The 14,544-nt window shown below is 52.6% G+C and overlaps 1 protein-coding gene across 5 annotated transcripts in view; it reads right to left on the bottom strand.

Annotated features, from left to right (window-relative positions):
* Window positions 1-14,544, bottom strand: part of ARNT2 (aryl hydrocarbon receptor nuclear translocator 2) — a 190,526-nt gene that overhangs the window by 23,569 nt on the left and 152,413 nt on the right. For all 5 annotated transcript variants that reach the window (XM_018066310.1, XM_018066308.1, XM_018066309.1 and 2 more), the window contains exons 12-13: window positions 10,167-10,318; window positions 583-655 (exon numbers count right to left, since the gene is read on the bottom strand). In XM_018066310.1, the coding sequence (XP_017921799.1) occupies window positions 583-655; window positions 10,167-10,318 (225 nt within the window). The remainder of the gene's footprint in view (window positions 1-582; window positions 656-10,166; window positions 10,319-14,544) is intronic.

Genomic DNA, 14,544 nt, shown 5'->3' with positions numbered 1-14,544 from the left:
GGTTTATAATACTTTTCACACATATCTGCACCAAAAAATGAACACAAAAAGATTAAGAGAACATTTTTAATCTTACAGTACAGTACCTTAAAAAGTAACAGGAGCACCAGCTACATCATCACTACTCTCATGCTTGCTTCCCGACACCCTGGGCTTGAAAAAGACACTGCACTGCTGTCCTCTATATAGTACTGTACAGTAAAATACACACGAGCACAACCATTTATACAGGCTGTACGCACATGACAGTGTACGCCAGACACGAGAACTCACTCCTGTGATTGGATATGCAAAGCCACATTTGCATCTTTGAAAGCTCACAGCCTGAACTTCGCATGGAGGGGACTTACCGTACTGGCTGCCCACAGCTCGCAAGGCTTCTGTTCTACACTTGGCATGGCTCAGCTCTGCATGGGAGAGTCACAGTAGACCTCCACTGCACACACACACTCTATGGGGGCCAAAATGCTTTCTGCAGTGTGGGTGGAGGGAGCAACAGCACCTGCTGGGCTGAGGGGATTTAGTCTGCAGTCCTTTGGTTGGAGACAGTTCTAACTGAGAAAGAGTTTTCCAGAAATTCACCTGGGACAAGTCGTACGATGACAGCCCGTCTCTCTGGTGCACTTCCAGCTCTGCCTGCTGCTGCTGGAGCTGCCTGTGAAACAAGGGGTCAGCAGAGAGTCAGGAAAAATAGACGTGGGGGTGACAGGGTGGAGCCTGAATGTCCCTTGCTCCCCAGTGGCACAGCGGGTAACACCTGTTGGATCTCTAAATCGTTTTCAGTTTTGATTGATTTTATTTCTTCATGTTCCAAATCAAGGCTCCAAGTCTTATATTTTAAGTTGGAAAGTGAAAGTGTTAGTCGATCAGTGGTGTCTGACTCTTTGCAACCCCGTGGACTGTAGCCTGCCAGGTACCTCTGTCCATGGGATTCTCCAGGCAAGAATACTGGAGTGTTGCCATTTCCTCTTCTGGGGTGGGGTAGGTCTTCCTGACCCAGTCAAACCCAGCTTAGGTTGTCAATATTTAGGAAATAAGTGGGTTTTTTCAAAAAGTCAGTTTTATTGAGTATAGTTGCATTTGTTTCCCTGGTGGCTCAGCTGGTAAAGAACCTGTCTGCTAACACATGACACGCAAGAGACACAGGTTTGATCCCTGGGTTAGGAAGATCTCCTAGAGAAGGAAATGGGTTTTCTTGCTGGGAAAGCCCATGGACAGAGGAGCCTAGAGGGCTACAGTCCATGGGGTGGCAAAAGGGTCAGACATGGCTTCACGACTAAACAACAAAAATACATAAAATATATATGTATATATGTATATGTATATGTGTATATATATATATATATACACACACACACACATATAATGAGCAAGTAGTTAGGGAAATATTTTCACCATTAAAATAAGCAAAATAAGCACAAATTAAAATAACCCCAAAGTACAATTTTTCACCTGCTAAGTTGGTAAAGAGTGCTTAGCGTGCTGGCATGGTACTGAAACTATCCCGCTCACACCCGCAAGAGAAGCCTGTGTGGATGCAGTCTTCTCGGAAAACAGGACGGTGGCCACATCAGAAGGGGCGGCTGCGGTCACAGCCTTGCAGGTGGTCGCCCTGCAGCAGGGGCTGTGCTAAGGAAATGAATCAAGGGCAGGAAACAAGAGCTGTCCCCGCACAGCTGGCTGTGACAGGGGAGCGGCTTTGTAAACCACATCTATTCATTTGCTGAGTAAACACGGTTAGCAGCGGTGGCCGCAGTGAAGACTGGAACCACCACAAGGCGTGACAAGAGTGTGCGGAAAAGTTCAGCACCAAACGTTGCGGATGCTGTGATTACAACTACAAATGTTATGTCCTGTGTGGGTGAGTGAGATTTGGAACATGGAAAAAAAATATCTCAAGTGTTTGCATTAACTGGAAAGACTTTCTGTGTTCATTTTCACTATGAACGTATGGATGATGCTAGGGTGTCCCTTTGTCATCCCTGGCCACTCCCTGGACAGGAAGGTGGCAGGCAGGACAACGGCTCACAGATCCCCTGCCCTCTTCACTTGCGGCCTGAGATGTATGGAGGAGAGCCTGTGAGGCCCTCCCTGGAGAGGATGCGCAGCTGTGGACCAGCTCAGTCAGGGAGCAGGTCCCTGCAGAGGGGCCGCTGCTGAACAGTCGCAACCTGAATCAGCATCTGAGGACCTGGAGGGCTCCCCGGAGAGTGGTGTGATTGGGTCCGGGGGAGGGCAAAGATGCTGGTATTCACCCTGCCCTTTCTGCTCAGAGTCTGCATTCATATGGACCACGTTAGCCTCACACTGTAAGCACACAGACCTAGGGGTAGAGATATTTAAAACGCCCTTTATGTTTAAAACTCCCAGGTGGCTTAGACAGTGAAGAATCTGCCTGCCAATGCAGGAGACCCGGGTTCAATCGCTAGATTGGGAAAATCCCCTGGAGGAGGGACTGGCTACCCACTCCAGTATCTTGCCTGGGAAATCTCACGGACCGAGGAGCCTGGCAGGCTGCAATCCATGGGTTTGCAAGAGTTGGAGACAACTGAAGCGACTTAGCATGCACGCACCTCTCTACGCCTCCCAGTTTGAGTTCCAATTCTGCTTTGGATAAATACAAAATAACTTGAATTGTGGTTCTCAACTCTTTTCCTCAGCATTCAGAGGTGTACAATCTGAACACTTCATTCCTCCAGCCATGCCTTTTAATCAGGGGCCCTAGCATGTATGTCCCCCACAAGGGAAGACATCTTAAAAGAGGACCCCACCCAGTTGGAAGACCCAGTGAATAGTTTATTTAAAACTAAGCCCAGCAGGACTTCCCTGGTGGCTTAATGGTTAAGACACCAAGCTTTCAATGCAGGGACAGGGGAGCCTGGTGGGCTGCCGTCTACGGGGTCGCATAGAGTCGGAAGTAAGATCCCATATGCCTCCAAGTGCAGCCAGAAAAAAGAAAAAGAAAGAAAAAGTACTAAGCCCAGGTGAGCCATGTCTTCAGTGAAGTGTGCTGAGCTACCTATGCCAAGTGTCTGCCAGGCACTGGAGAGAAAAGATAACCCAGAACCTATGTGGTCTCTGGCCTTGGGGAGTTGACAGCCTCCAGGGGCAGACAGATAAGTTGGTAAAAACAATGGCAGTATGCTGAGTTAGGGATCACAACACAGGAAGAAGGGAGGACTTTCTATCTGAAAGTGAAAAGTGTGAAAGTGTTAGTCTCTCAGTCGTGTCTGAGTCTTTGTGACCCCGTGGACTGTAGCCCGCCAGGCTCCTCTATCCATGGGATTCTCCAGGCAAGAATACTGGAGTGGGTTCCCATTTCCTTCTCCAGGGGATCTTCCCTACCCAGGGATGGAACCAGTGTCTCCTGCACTGACAGATGGAATCTTTACCACTGAGCCATCATGGAAGCCCACAGTATATCTCCCAACCTTGGCATCAGAGCCTGGAGAAAAGCTTAACAATAAAACCAGCACCATGTGACTGCCCACCAGGCAGCCTAAGCCCAGCAACACCAGGAAACAGGAGCACTAAAAATAATTTCCAAAAAAAAAGGACATTTCAAAAACATTTTAAAGAATTGATAAAATCATCTATTGAAAAATGACAACTTTTTGTATTTTATGATTCTGACTTGACAGCTTTGCTGTTTTACTTTGATTTACATCCTGTGGGCACCCTCATCTCTCATTGGCATGCCCTCTAAAATCCAAGTGCGGTACTCAGAGCCAGAACCTCATCAACGTTTTCACATCTCTGAAAAACGACCCATTTTACAGATAAAGAAATTAAGGCTCAGAGAGTTCAGTGATGTGCCCAGGGTGACACTGGTCAGTACGGCAAACCGAGGATTCAAAACCAAGTGTGTCTGGCATCAGCCCCTGAACTCCATCCGAAAGGTGTACAGGAACCACCTTTCTACATGTCCCATCCCAAGAGCTGTGAGCCCAAGACACCATCCTGAGCCACCAGGCAGGAGAAAACAAAACTCTGTGCTTTGGGATTTTTGTAGAATTTTTGTAGCAGTGAGCTCCTCTCCAGGGCAGGAATCCATGGACCACCGCCTTCTTCCTTTCATAAGCTTTCAGACGCTCAACCCTGAACACAGAAGAGGTTTTCCAGGAAACAAGGACCACTCCTACCTCGTGGTGCAGCCCTGGTGTCCAGCCCAAGCACAGAATCTTGATGAGTGAGCAGCTGTGCTGCTGTGCCGGGGGGCCTGGTGCGTGGGGTGAACAGGGCAGAAACCCAGCCCTTTCCACTTGCCCAGCTCTGCGCCCTGGGGTGTGTCTGTGATGCATGGAGGAGGGCGAGGGCTTTAGTTAGCACAGAAGCATGACCAGACGTGATCAGAGCCAGAGGTGTTACATCGGGTGTCTGCTCTCTGCTCTGTTGAGCTCTGGGGGCTCTAAGACCACAGACAGTGACTTTCTCTGGGATGTAGAAAGAAAACAAAGTCTCAGGCCTGGCTGGCAAAGATCCAGGATGCCAACCTCACTGTCCCTGTGGTCTGGACATGAGATGCTCAGTCTGGGCCTTTGGTTTCCACTTCCGCAGCTGAGCGTGTGGGGAAGAAGTGCTGACCCGCGGGCTGCCCCATCCTGAGAAGCGGTCCGAGGAGCTTTCTCGGACATTTCATGGCAATGGAATGAAAATAAACCTTGGTGTGCTTGCAAATTCCAGAGAGGGAGAAACACGGTGGCTGGGCTGAAAGCTGACCGATAGCACACGGGAGGGAACCGGATCCCGTTCCACAGACTGCTGCCCCCGCCCACCACCCATTAGCTGGGGCCCAGAGCTAATGATCAGCAAACAGACACATCAAGCACGGGCTTCCTGTCAGAGTGGCCTCTCTGCATCAGGAGGTGCAGCATGCTGGCAGATGCTGTCAATTATCTCTGATGCTCCCAGGACAGAGGTTTTTACTCAGCCAGAGTAAGTGAGCAACCAGCCATTAAGGGGGCAGTCGGGGGCAGCCTGCTATCGTACCCCTGGGAGTAACAGGAATCCAGCTCACAGCCATCAGGGTGGCGGGGGCCAGGGGGTGGGCAAGCTCAGCTGACCAGAGCAAGGATAATAATATCCTGCCCCCCACCCCCATGGATCGAGCACCATCTGCATGCCCCCTGCGAAGGGCTCTGGGTGCCTGTGAAAGGGTTCGGAACTGGTATGATCCAGGACAGGGAGCAGCCTGAGTGCGGTTTTAGAGAGATGCTTCCAGGGCCAGATGGAAGGCAGGGAGCACCAGCCAGCGGGGATGATGGATGGTCACCCGGGAGATGGCGAAGCCTTGATGGAGGCAGAGGCAGAGGAGGAGGAAGTGGGCCAGAGAGGACCCCAGACAGAATCTGCGGGCCCCAGCTCTCTGCCAGCTGTCTGCTGCAGGTGGACGAGAGGTGGACCCAAGATAAGATGGGGCTTGGTGATTTGACAAGGTGTTTCGGCTCCTTCCTGACTCTAAACTCTGCACAGACCAGGAATGACACCTTCCCTGTAGGTTTTCTTTGCTTCCTTTTACTCTCTGCTCACACATCCTGCCAACCAGTGGCCAGGTGGGCTGGGCCCACCAGGAAGCCATCCCGGAAGACATGGGGACCGTGGAGTTTCAGGGACACACATACACACCAGCACAACATGTAGCTGTGGTCATGTAGACACACAGTGACTCTGTAAGGGGTGGTCGCACAGGAGGGTGCGTGCTCAGCCCCAGCAGATGCACAGGAACGCTTTCCATCCCCCATTAAGGAGGGGGGAGCATAGGGAGGCACAGGGCCTGGGTTGTGCAAATGACTCCTGCTCAGCGGCAGCCCACAGTGTGTCTCCCTGACGGTGTCCATCCCCGACATCGACACGGGCACTTTTCAAAGCTGGGCCTCCAGCATGTAAAACGGGAGCCTGTGTTTTCTGGACTTTCCCTTTTCCTGCCTCGACGTGACAGGAAAACAGACAAGCAGGGGACAAAGAGGCCTCCCTTTCAGCAGCTTCCAATGCTAACCATTCACACTCTGTTTCCCTGGGATGTTTCTTTTGGATGCTCCGGACAGAATGCAACAGGGTTTGCAATTCTCCCTTTCCCCCACAGGCAGAGAGCATCAAAGAACCTTTCCACAACAAGTCTGCCTATTGCTGGCGAGGACAGTCAGGTACAAACCGGAAGCCGGACTGTTCACACGATGGCTGTCACTGCCCTCTGCTGTCCACAGGCAACATTTGCTACATCCTCACCCAGAGGCCCTTAAATCAGCCTCTGCTGTGAGTCTGTGTATGTGTGTGTGGGGGGTGGGGGGCTCCTCACTCTGTCCAGTCTCAGTGAGCTGCGGGTAGTGATCGTTCTGAGAAGAGATGTAAGGACACCCCCGGGACAGAGTGTTCTGTTTTGTCCGTGATGCCTGACTTCCAGGAAAATAGGTCAGAGCCTCTGCCTGTGGCTGCTTTTAGGAGGAGGGAGCTTTCCTTTCCTTCCAGGCCCCTCTGTGACACTATCTGCTAGGGATGCGTTCTCAGAGGCCCTGGGTGTAAGTTGTTGATTCTTTGCCTCCCCTGTGCCCTCCTTGTGGCCTTTTACTCCCTCCTGTGTTTCCTCCCTCCTGCCACTCACTTCTCACGCTCTCCATGTGATGGGAGACACCTGGGGTGGCAGGGACCAGAGCAGAGGCATCCTGAGAGTACTGGACGCCTGGCACAGGTGCTCAGTGACCATCCATTGTGTTGCGTCACAACAAAGCATGCAACTGTGAGTGCTGAAGCTTGTATTCATGTTGGAAGTGAATGAAGCATGGTGAGGACTTCCCCAGTGGTCCAGTGGTTAAGAATCCACCTGCCAACGCAGAGGACACAGTTTCAATCCCCAGACAGGGGTCTGGGAAGATCTCACATGCCTCCGAGCACCTAAGCCTGTGTGCCACAACTACTGAAGCTTGAGTTCTGGAGCTCGTGCTCTGTACCAAGGGAAGCCACTGCAATAAGAAGCCTGCACACCACAACTAAAGAAAGCCCGTGCAGAGCAACGAAGATGCAGAGAACCAAACAAACAAAAGAACAGTCGTAAATATAAGACAGCCAAAAACCCCCAAAAGGGGAGCTTCAGTCTGTTCTTCTGCCCCAAATCCAGAGGACTCTGCCAATCCCCAGCCTGGGACCCTGCTCTCTACTGCTGAGCGCGGCCTGCATGTAAGTGGCTTCAGTGATAGGCGGGCTGCTTCCACCACACCGTCCGAGGTTCCCTGGATCAGGCCATGGACACCAGGCATCACACACGCAGAGCGAGGACCAGGAGAGAGCCCAGGTGTGGGGTGGAAGGCAGACAGGGTGAACAGAAGAGAGGAGGGGCGGGATCACAGGAGGAGGTAGCCATCACTAAGAGCTGGTTAATACACTGGCACCAAAACGGTGGACGTTCTAGGATGCCGCCCGGGGCCTGGCATGGTGGCAGGCTGGCCCATCTCCATAGCTTTGGGCACAGGTAGCTGGTGGGGCTGGGACAGGTGAGGTGAGCCTGCAGATGAGCTGCAGTTTGAACAGATGCTGAGCAGACCTACTCTCTTGTTCAGTTCAGCCTTATCCCCTGGGGCTCCCACTGCCCAAACCCAGCTCCACGTCAATGAGCCCACCTGTTACTTCCTCCTAGAAGCCCCTGCAGGTCTGGCCTGTGTCTCACCTCTGCACCCCTGACTGCTGAACAAAGAAGGAGCTTCGAGATTCTACACCCTGCGTATCTCACTCTTCCTCCTGTTTCTCGAGCTTCGTCATTTTCTCCAAGGCCAGGGCAGGACACAGGCCCAGCACTAACAGGCACCACTCTGCTCCCTCTCCTGCCCAAGTCGGGAAGAGTGGGAGAGGCAAAAATACCTTCACTGGACTGAGTTTACCAAGCAGTGACTAGACACAGTCAGATATTAAAAAATAATAAAGATATGGGACTTGCCTGGTGGTCCAGTGGTTAAGACTCTATGCTTCCACTGTGGTCAAGGGGGTGCAGGTTCAATCCCTGGTCAGGGAAATAAGATCCCACATGGCACAGGCCCAGCAAAAAAAAAAAAAGTTACCTTTTTGCATTAGTGGATCTACAACTTAACTAGATTTACTCCCGCTATTCTTACCACTGAAAGTCTTGACTAGGAGAAGGAGGTGTAAAAAGAATCAGAGCATCAGGTCAGTCAAGGGGTAAGATGTAAAGAGAGAGGAGATGGCCTGACAGGGAAAAATGACCAGTGAGAACAGGTTATTGATGGGGGTCCCTGGTGGCTTCTGTGAGAGCAAGTTAGCAGAGCTGGTACCACACCAGGTTCTCGGGGGTCAAGGAGAGATGAACAGTGAGGGCGTCCAATACAAACACGTGGCAGGGCAGGGGGGGAAGCAAGCAGGGTGGCAACAGAGGGGTTTTCTAATATCAGGAGGCATGTCCCCAGGTGGGGGCCTCTGGAGGAAACCTGCAGCGCGACTGGGTGAGTACCGCCCATGGGAGACAGGAGGTACCAGGAGCTAGAAGGAAAGTGGAGGGCTCGGTCCTGGAGGGGTGGCCTCGCCCTGGCTGGCCGCCAGCAGAGCAGGAGAGGAGGGGACTAGACAGACCCACATGAACAAGGAGGGGTTCACATAGACGGCCCCGGCTTCCCTGTTCACTGGAAGACAATACAATGTGCCCAGAGTTAGAAACAAGCACGTGCTTAGCCAATCTGATGGAACTGGTAGAGAACAAGCCAAGAAACTGCCGTGCAGCTGTGCCCCGTGGCAGGGAGGATGCAGCTGCCTCCATTAAGTCAGTAATGACCACTGGAGACCCCCCATCCCACTGCCCAGGGCTGCTGCTCCACCAGAGAGATGCAAACAGCACCATCTACACTGAGGATCCAAGGGGGGGTGGGTGGGTGGGTGGGTTCTGTCATTCTCCCCATTTTACAGGTGAGCAACTGAGGCTTCGAAAGAGCAGCTGACTTGCCCAGGTGGGAGCTGGGACTGAAGCCCAGGTCACCAGTCCTCTGAGGGTCTTGTATGGACCCATCTGTCCAGCTCTGTGCCTTGTGGTCCAGCAGCAGGGCCAAAGCTGAGACACTCAGGGTGGTGCTAGAAAGGAGGCTGCTTCCGGGGACCCAGAAGGGAACCACCAAACTCAGGGAGCCTGCGATGGCAATGGAGAGCTCTGGGCAAGCCAGGAGGTCACTCACAGTGACGGCCTGGAGGTGCTGGTGTCTGGGGAGGGGGGTGGTCATAGATGAGGACGGGGAGGTGGCCAGGGTGGGGACAGACTCCACGGCTTAGTGTGGAACCTGGGAAAGTGGAGGGCAGCAGTGCCACTGACCGGAGACACGGGGACGCATGGGCACAGTTCCCACCATGTAAGCTTGTCTCACGCCCTGCAGACTGCGCGCCCCCCACCCCAAAAACTGGGCATGGCTTCCATGTGCTCCCGTGCCTGTGGAAATCATTCTGCCTTTGTCCATGTTGGTTCTTTGGCCTGCTGATATTTCCTCAAGAATTAGTCCAGAGAGGAGGCATGACCTGCCTGTATCTAGAAGCCCGACCTCATCAAACCCTCTGGGAAACCTGAGAGAGAGTTGTTATCACCCCTTCCACCGATGGGGAATGAAGGCTGAGAGATGAAGGGACACAGTCAAGGTCACACAGCAGGGAATCTGGGGGCCACGACTGGAGCTCAGGTCTGTGTGTTAACACACGTAGGGTACAGCAGCAAAGCCAGCAGGGATCTCAGAGGACTGCGTCAGTGACTGGACAGCCAAGAAGCCCTGTGACCCCTGTGCTGCCTGGCCCCCATGCCCCAGAACTGCCAAGAGGCTCAGCCTCACTCCTCCACCTCCCGGCTGCAGCTGGCACAGCAGGGAGCCCCAGGGAAGCCCCCAGCTCCACTCTGCTGGGCTCTGCACTCGGGGAGGAGATCATGGAAACCAGAGCATCTTGAACCAACCAACCGTGTGATGGAGAGGGGGTACCACCAGGGTCATCAGTCAGCACTGAGGGCTCCCAATCAGGAGGGCTTGAGAAGGGGGATCCGGGAGGAGATAGTGAAGAGGGGCCAGTGTTGCCTCCTCCTGCTCCTTAGTCTCCTGCAGGGATCTGCAGCTGCCGGCAGAGCCAGAGCCTGCAGGGAGGAGAGCGTCACGGAACACTAGCGCTGGCTGGGACCTGGGGAGGGGCGGGCGGGTACATACTTGACGTTGGTGTTGGTGCAGATGATGTACTCTATCTCATCGGAATAAGGGTTCTGGAAGGTGAAGCTGCTGGTGCGGATCAACACCCACTCGCGGTTCTTGGTGCGGAACCGATACATGACCGACAGCACTTGGCCTTTCAGCTTCACCACCTGAGCAAACATTTGGAGAAGGAAGTCAGCGGGAGGAAGGAAGGTGCCAGACAGAGCGGGGAGGCAGCAAGCAGTGCAGGCTTGGCGGGGGCCAGCGGGAGCCCAGAACGGGAGCATCGTGGCCACAGACAGGCACGGAGGGAGGGCGGTCACCCTCAGGGGAAGCTCGGTCCACTCCCCCTTGAGATGGGACCCTGCACTTGGGTCGTTCTGCCACCACCCTGTGAGAAACCAATTAGCCAATGCCCTTTTTAAAATACTGGCATATAATTGCTTTACAATGTTGTGTTAGTTTCTGCTGTACAGCAACGTGAACCAGCTGTACATAAACATACACCCCGTCCCCTCTTGAGCCTCCCTCCCTCTCACTCCCCATCCCGCCCGTCTAGGTCATCACAGGGCACCAAGCTGAGCTCCGTGTGCTATACAGCACCTTCCCATTCACTAGCTGTTTCACACATGGTAGTGGATATACGTCAATGCTACTCTCCCAATTTGTTCCACCTACCCCTTCAAAGCCCATTTTATATCAGAACATTTTAGCTTTTAGAAATCAGACCACGAAAACTCTGTAAGCTGGAGGGTTTCCCTTTTTGCCTTGGCTACCAGGGCACTCTGAGCTTGGTGCCCACGCCCTGATGCAGTTAACTCAGGTACGTAGTGACGTTGTACTCGCGGGTTTATTTCTTCATGCTTCACATTAAGAAATTCTTAAACTCCATTTAACACTGCAGATTGGATTAAATATACTCTCTGGGAGGAGATACAATAAAATAACAAATTTCTATGCATTATCTATTACTACTTTTTTGTGGCCCCCTCAATGAGGCATACGAGATTTTAGTCCCCTGACCAGGGATGCCGCCTGCAGTGGGAATCTTAACCACTGGATTGCCAGGGAAGCTCCTCTATTATGACTTTTATGTTGCAGTACAGTTTCCGAGATATTTCTCAATGTAATCCCTCACAGGAACTTGAAGAGGTGGGCTTTTACTATTTACAAAGATAATGCTGAGCATCACAGAAATAAAATAAGTTGTCCGAGATCAGACAACTTAGGTAGAAAACCTGGGACAGGAACCAAAATCTTATTTCCAAACCATGAGTATGCTTCAGGGGACACATAGCTGGCTTTCCAGCTTTATGCACACACACAATCTATCACATGCAGAAACCCCAAGATGCTGAAACTGGATGGCAGGGTGCAGGTGCAGAAGGTGACACCAGGGGCAGTTCTCAGCTGAATCAGGAAAGGAGGAGAAAGGATACAGAAGGCTGGTGGGTTCAGGACTGGGTGTGATGATGCCTCCAGGACAAAGCAAGGGGAACAAGAGCGCCCCCTCCCGGTCTGCTCATCCCAGATCCTGGGACTGGGAGGCAACCAGCCTCCTGACTGAGGATCACAATGTGACCAGAGATAAGAACTGGGACCCGGGTCCTTGCCTCTAACCCTTGGCACTTGTACTTTATTCTGGTTGAACGTCAGCAGCAGCCAGGGTCAGGGACCCCATGGTCGCCGAGAGCCTGCACCCTCAGCCCAGGACCCGGCAGAGAGTTAAGTGCCTCAAGTGCATTTCCTGAGCCGACTCAACACTTCAGTGTGGTGGGGGGAGGCCAGGCCAGGACGCCCAGGGGTGCCCGCTAGCAAAACTGCAGCCTCAACAGGAAGCCGGCCAGAGGTCAAGGCCATGTGCCCTTCAGGGCCGTTTTCCAGGGGATTCTCTGAATCTGCACAAAGCACCTGGGATGCAGGCAGCGCCCCCGAGGTGAGACTATATCTACTGTGTTCTGAAGCTTGAGGATGGTGCCTTTTCCTGCTTCCTCTAACCAGGATGCCTGAGATGGTGTGAAATTTTTTGACTCCATGGAACACACACTCTCAGGCACCGCCTGTGTGAGAGCTCAGCCCCTGCTGTTAGTCGCTCAGTCATGTCTGACTTTTTGTGACCCCATGGACTGTAGCCCGCCAGGTTCCTCTGTCCATGAGATTCTCCAGACACGAATACTGGAGTGGGTTGCCATTTCCTTTTCTAGGGGATCTTCCTGACTCCGGGATTGAACCCGCGTCTTCTGCATTGCAGGCAGATTCTTTATACCATCTAAGCCACCAAGGAAGCCCCTTGGCCCCTAGAGCCATGGGTAAAGAGCAAGGGCAGGAGGGAGCCCAGCCTTGCACCTGCTGGAGGCTGACTTACAAATATCTTGTGCGTGTCACCTCCCGTGGTTCTCACAACAGTGCCTGGTGTATCTGGAAGCTGAACCACAAAGGACGGAACTCTCCTGCCAAAGCCTTGTGACAGAGGAGATTAATCTCAAAATTAAAGGCCTGCTGTCTTCAGCTTGGAAATGAAAAGAGCCCCATTCATCCCATTCTCATGGGATAGAAATCTGATTCTGCCCATTGGGCACCATGAAAGGAAAGGTTAGTTTCTTTTTATTTATTTATTTGACTGTGCTGGGTCTTAGTTGTGGCATGTGGGATCTAGTTCCCTGACCAGGGATGAAACCCGGGTCCCACGCATTGGAAGCTCAGAGTCTTAACCACTGGACCACCAGGAAAGTCCCAAGAAGCAATTAGCTTCCATTGCATCTGGCCAAGGATCTCTGAAGTATTAGAGAACTAAAAAGGATATAACATAGGGCACTTGAATGGCATCGTCGACTCAATGGACATGAGTCTGAGCAAACTAAGGGAGACAGTGAAGCACGGGGAAGCCTGGTGTGCTATATGCAGTTCATGGGGTCACAAGGAGTTGGACCTGACTGAGCGACTGAACAACAACGAAAATAGGGAACTCTCCTGCCAAAGCCTCATGACTGAGGAGGAGCAGAGGCAGGATGGGACCCCACGTCTACCTGACCTCTGTCTTTCCCCGACGCGCTAGAGCTGAGACAGAACCGTTGTGTCATCCCCAGAGAGCCTCTCACCAGCACAGGAGGGGTGGGCGTGTGGGTAACTGTAACTCGGAGAGCAAACACGACAGAAACATAGGATCAGGTGCCATGGGTTACCAGGAAGTCAAGGACAGGCTTTCTCAGGATCCAGAAAGGGTTCCTGGAGGGAGGTGGGTTTGGGTGACATGCTGGCTGGTAAAGCTCTGGCTGAAACTGAAACTCCAGTACTCTGGCCCCATGATGCGAAGAACTGACTCATTGTCAAAGACTCTTGATGCTGGGAAAGATTGAGGGCAGAAGTAGGTGACAGAGGATGAGATGGTTGGATGGCATCACCAACTCCATGGACATGAGTTTGAGCAAACTGGGAGATAGTAAAGGACAGGGAACCCTGGCATGCTGCAGTCCATGGGGTTGCAAAGAGTCGGACACGACTGAGTGACTGAACAATAACAAAGCTTTGGAGAGGGTTTCCCTGGGGCAGAGGGCGCAGATGAGCACATGTCTAGGCGTGGGGAGACCTAAGGTGCTATGTGGGTGGGACCACGCATGTAAGGCAGTGGAGGTGTCACAGTCCAGGCCTGGAGACAAGGCTGGTGCATTCACCTGTGCTTTATTCAGGTATGATGCTAGTACTCGAGACCACCAAGGCCAGGTATAAAGCCAGCTCAGCCCAGCTGTTCCTGCAAACACCTTTACTCACCACCACTACCACCATCACCACCATCATCACTGTGGAAGACATCTGAGCAGAGAGAAGGAGGAGCCTGCCTTAATCTCCCTGGGTCCCACTCTTCCATCTGACATCCAGGTCATCTGGGATCCAGAGAGGGCATCAGAGTCCAGAGCAGACTCGGGATTCCCACCCCACTGGGGCCCCGTCTGGCATGCTGTCATCCCACCAACCACAAATTCCTCACAAACTCGCGATCCCACACTAAAGTTTCATATCTGGGTCATTCAAAATGTCTGTTTAAATCCAGAGTTCAAGGACTTGCTCTGAACTCACATAGCCTCCTCTGTGTTTTTTGCAAAAATAAGTCACTTCCTTTTATCAACATTTGTCCTCCACCCTGACCGCTGGTGGCTGGAACCCAATGAACACAGGCAAGGAGCCCTGGCCTGGCTCTTCAGCGTGTCTGTGTGGCTGCTGGTTGCTGCCTGCTGAGCCAGGTGACCCACCCTGGCTGCTGGCTATCGGGTGGGGCTGCTTTGGTTTCACCTCCTGCCCCAGGAATGAGGTGGCTGCTCTCAGAGCGAGGGTTACTTAAGCAGAATCCTGGGGTGGGATCGATGTTTTACTCCTCTTTCTTTTCCAAACTAATCAGGTT

This window comes from Capra hircus, chromosome 21 (genome assembly GCF_001704415.2).
Source record: "Capra hircus breed San Clemente chromosome 21, ASM170441v1, whole genome shotgun sequence".
In the NCBI taxonomy this organism is placed as follows: domain Eukaryota; kingdom Metazoa; phylum Chordata; class Mammalia; order Artiodactyla; family Bovidae; genus Capra; species Capra hircus.
This window is presented reverse-complemented; position numbering and strand designations above follow the sequence as displayed.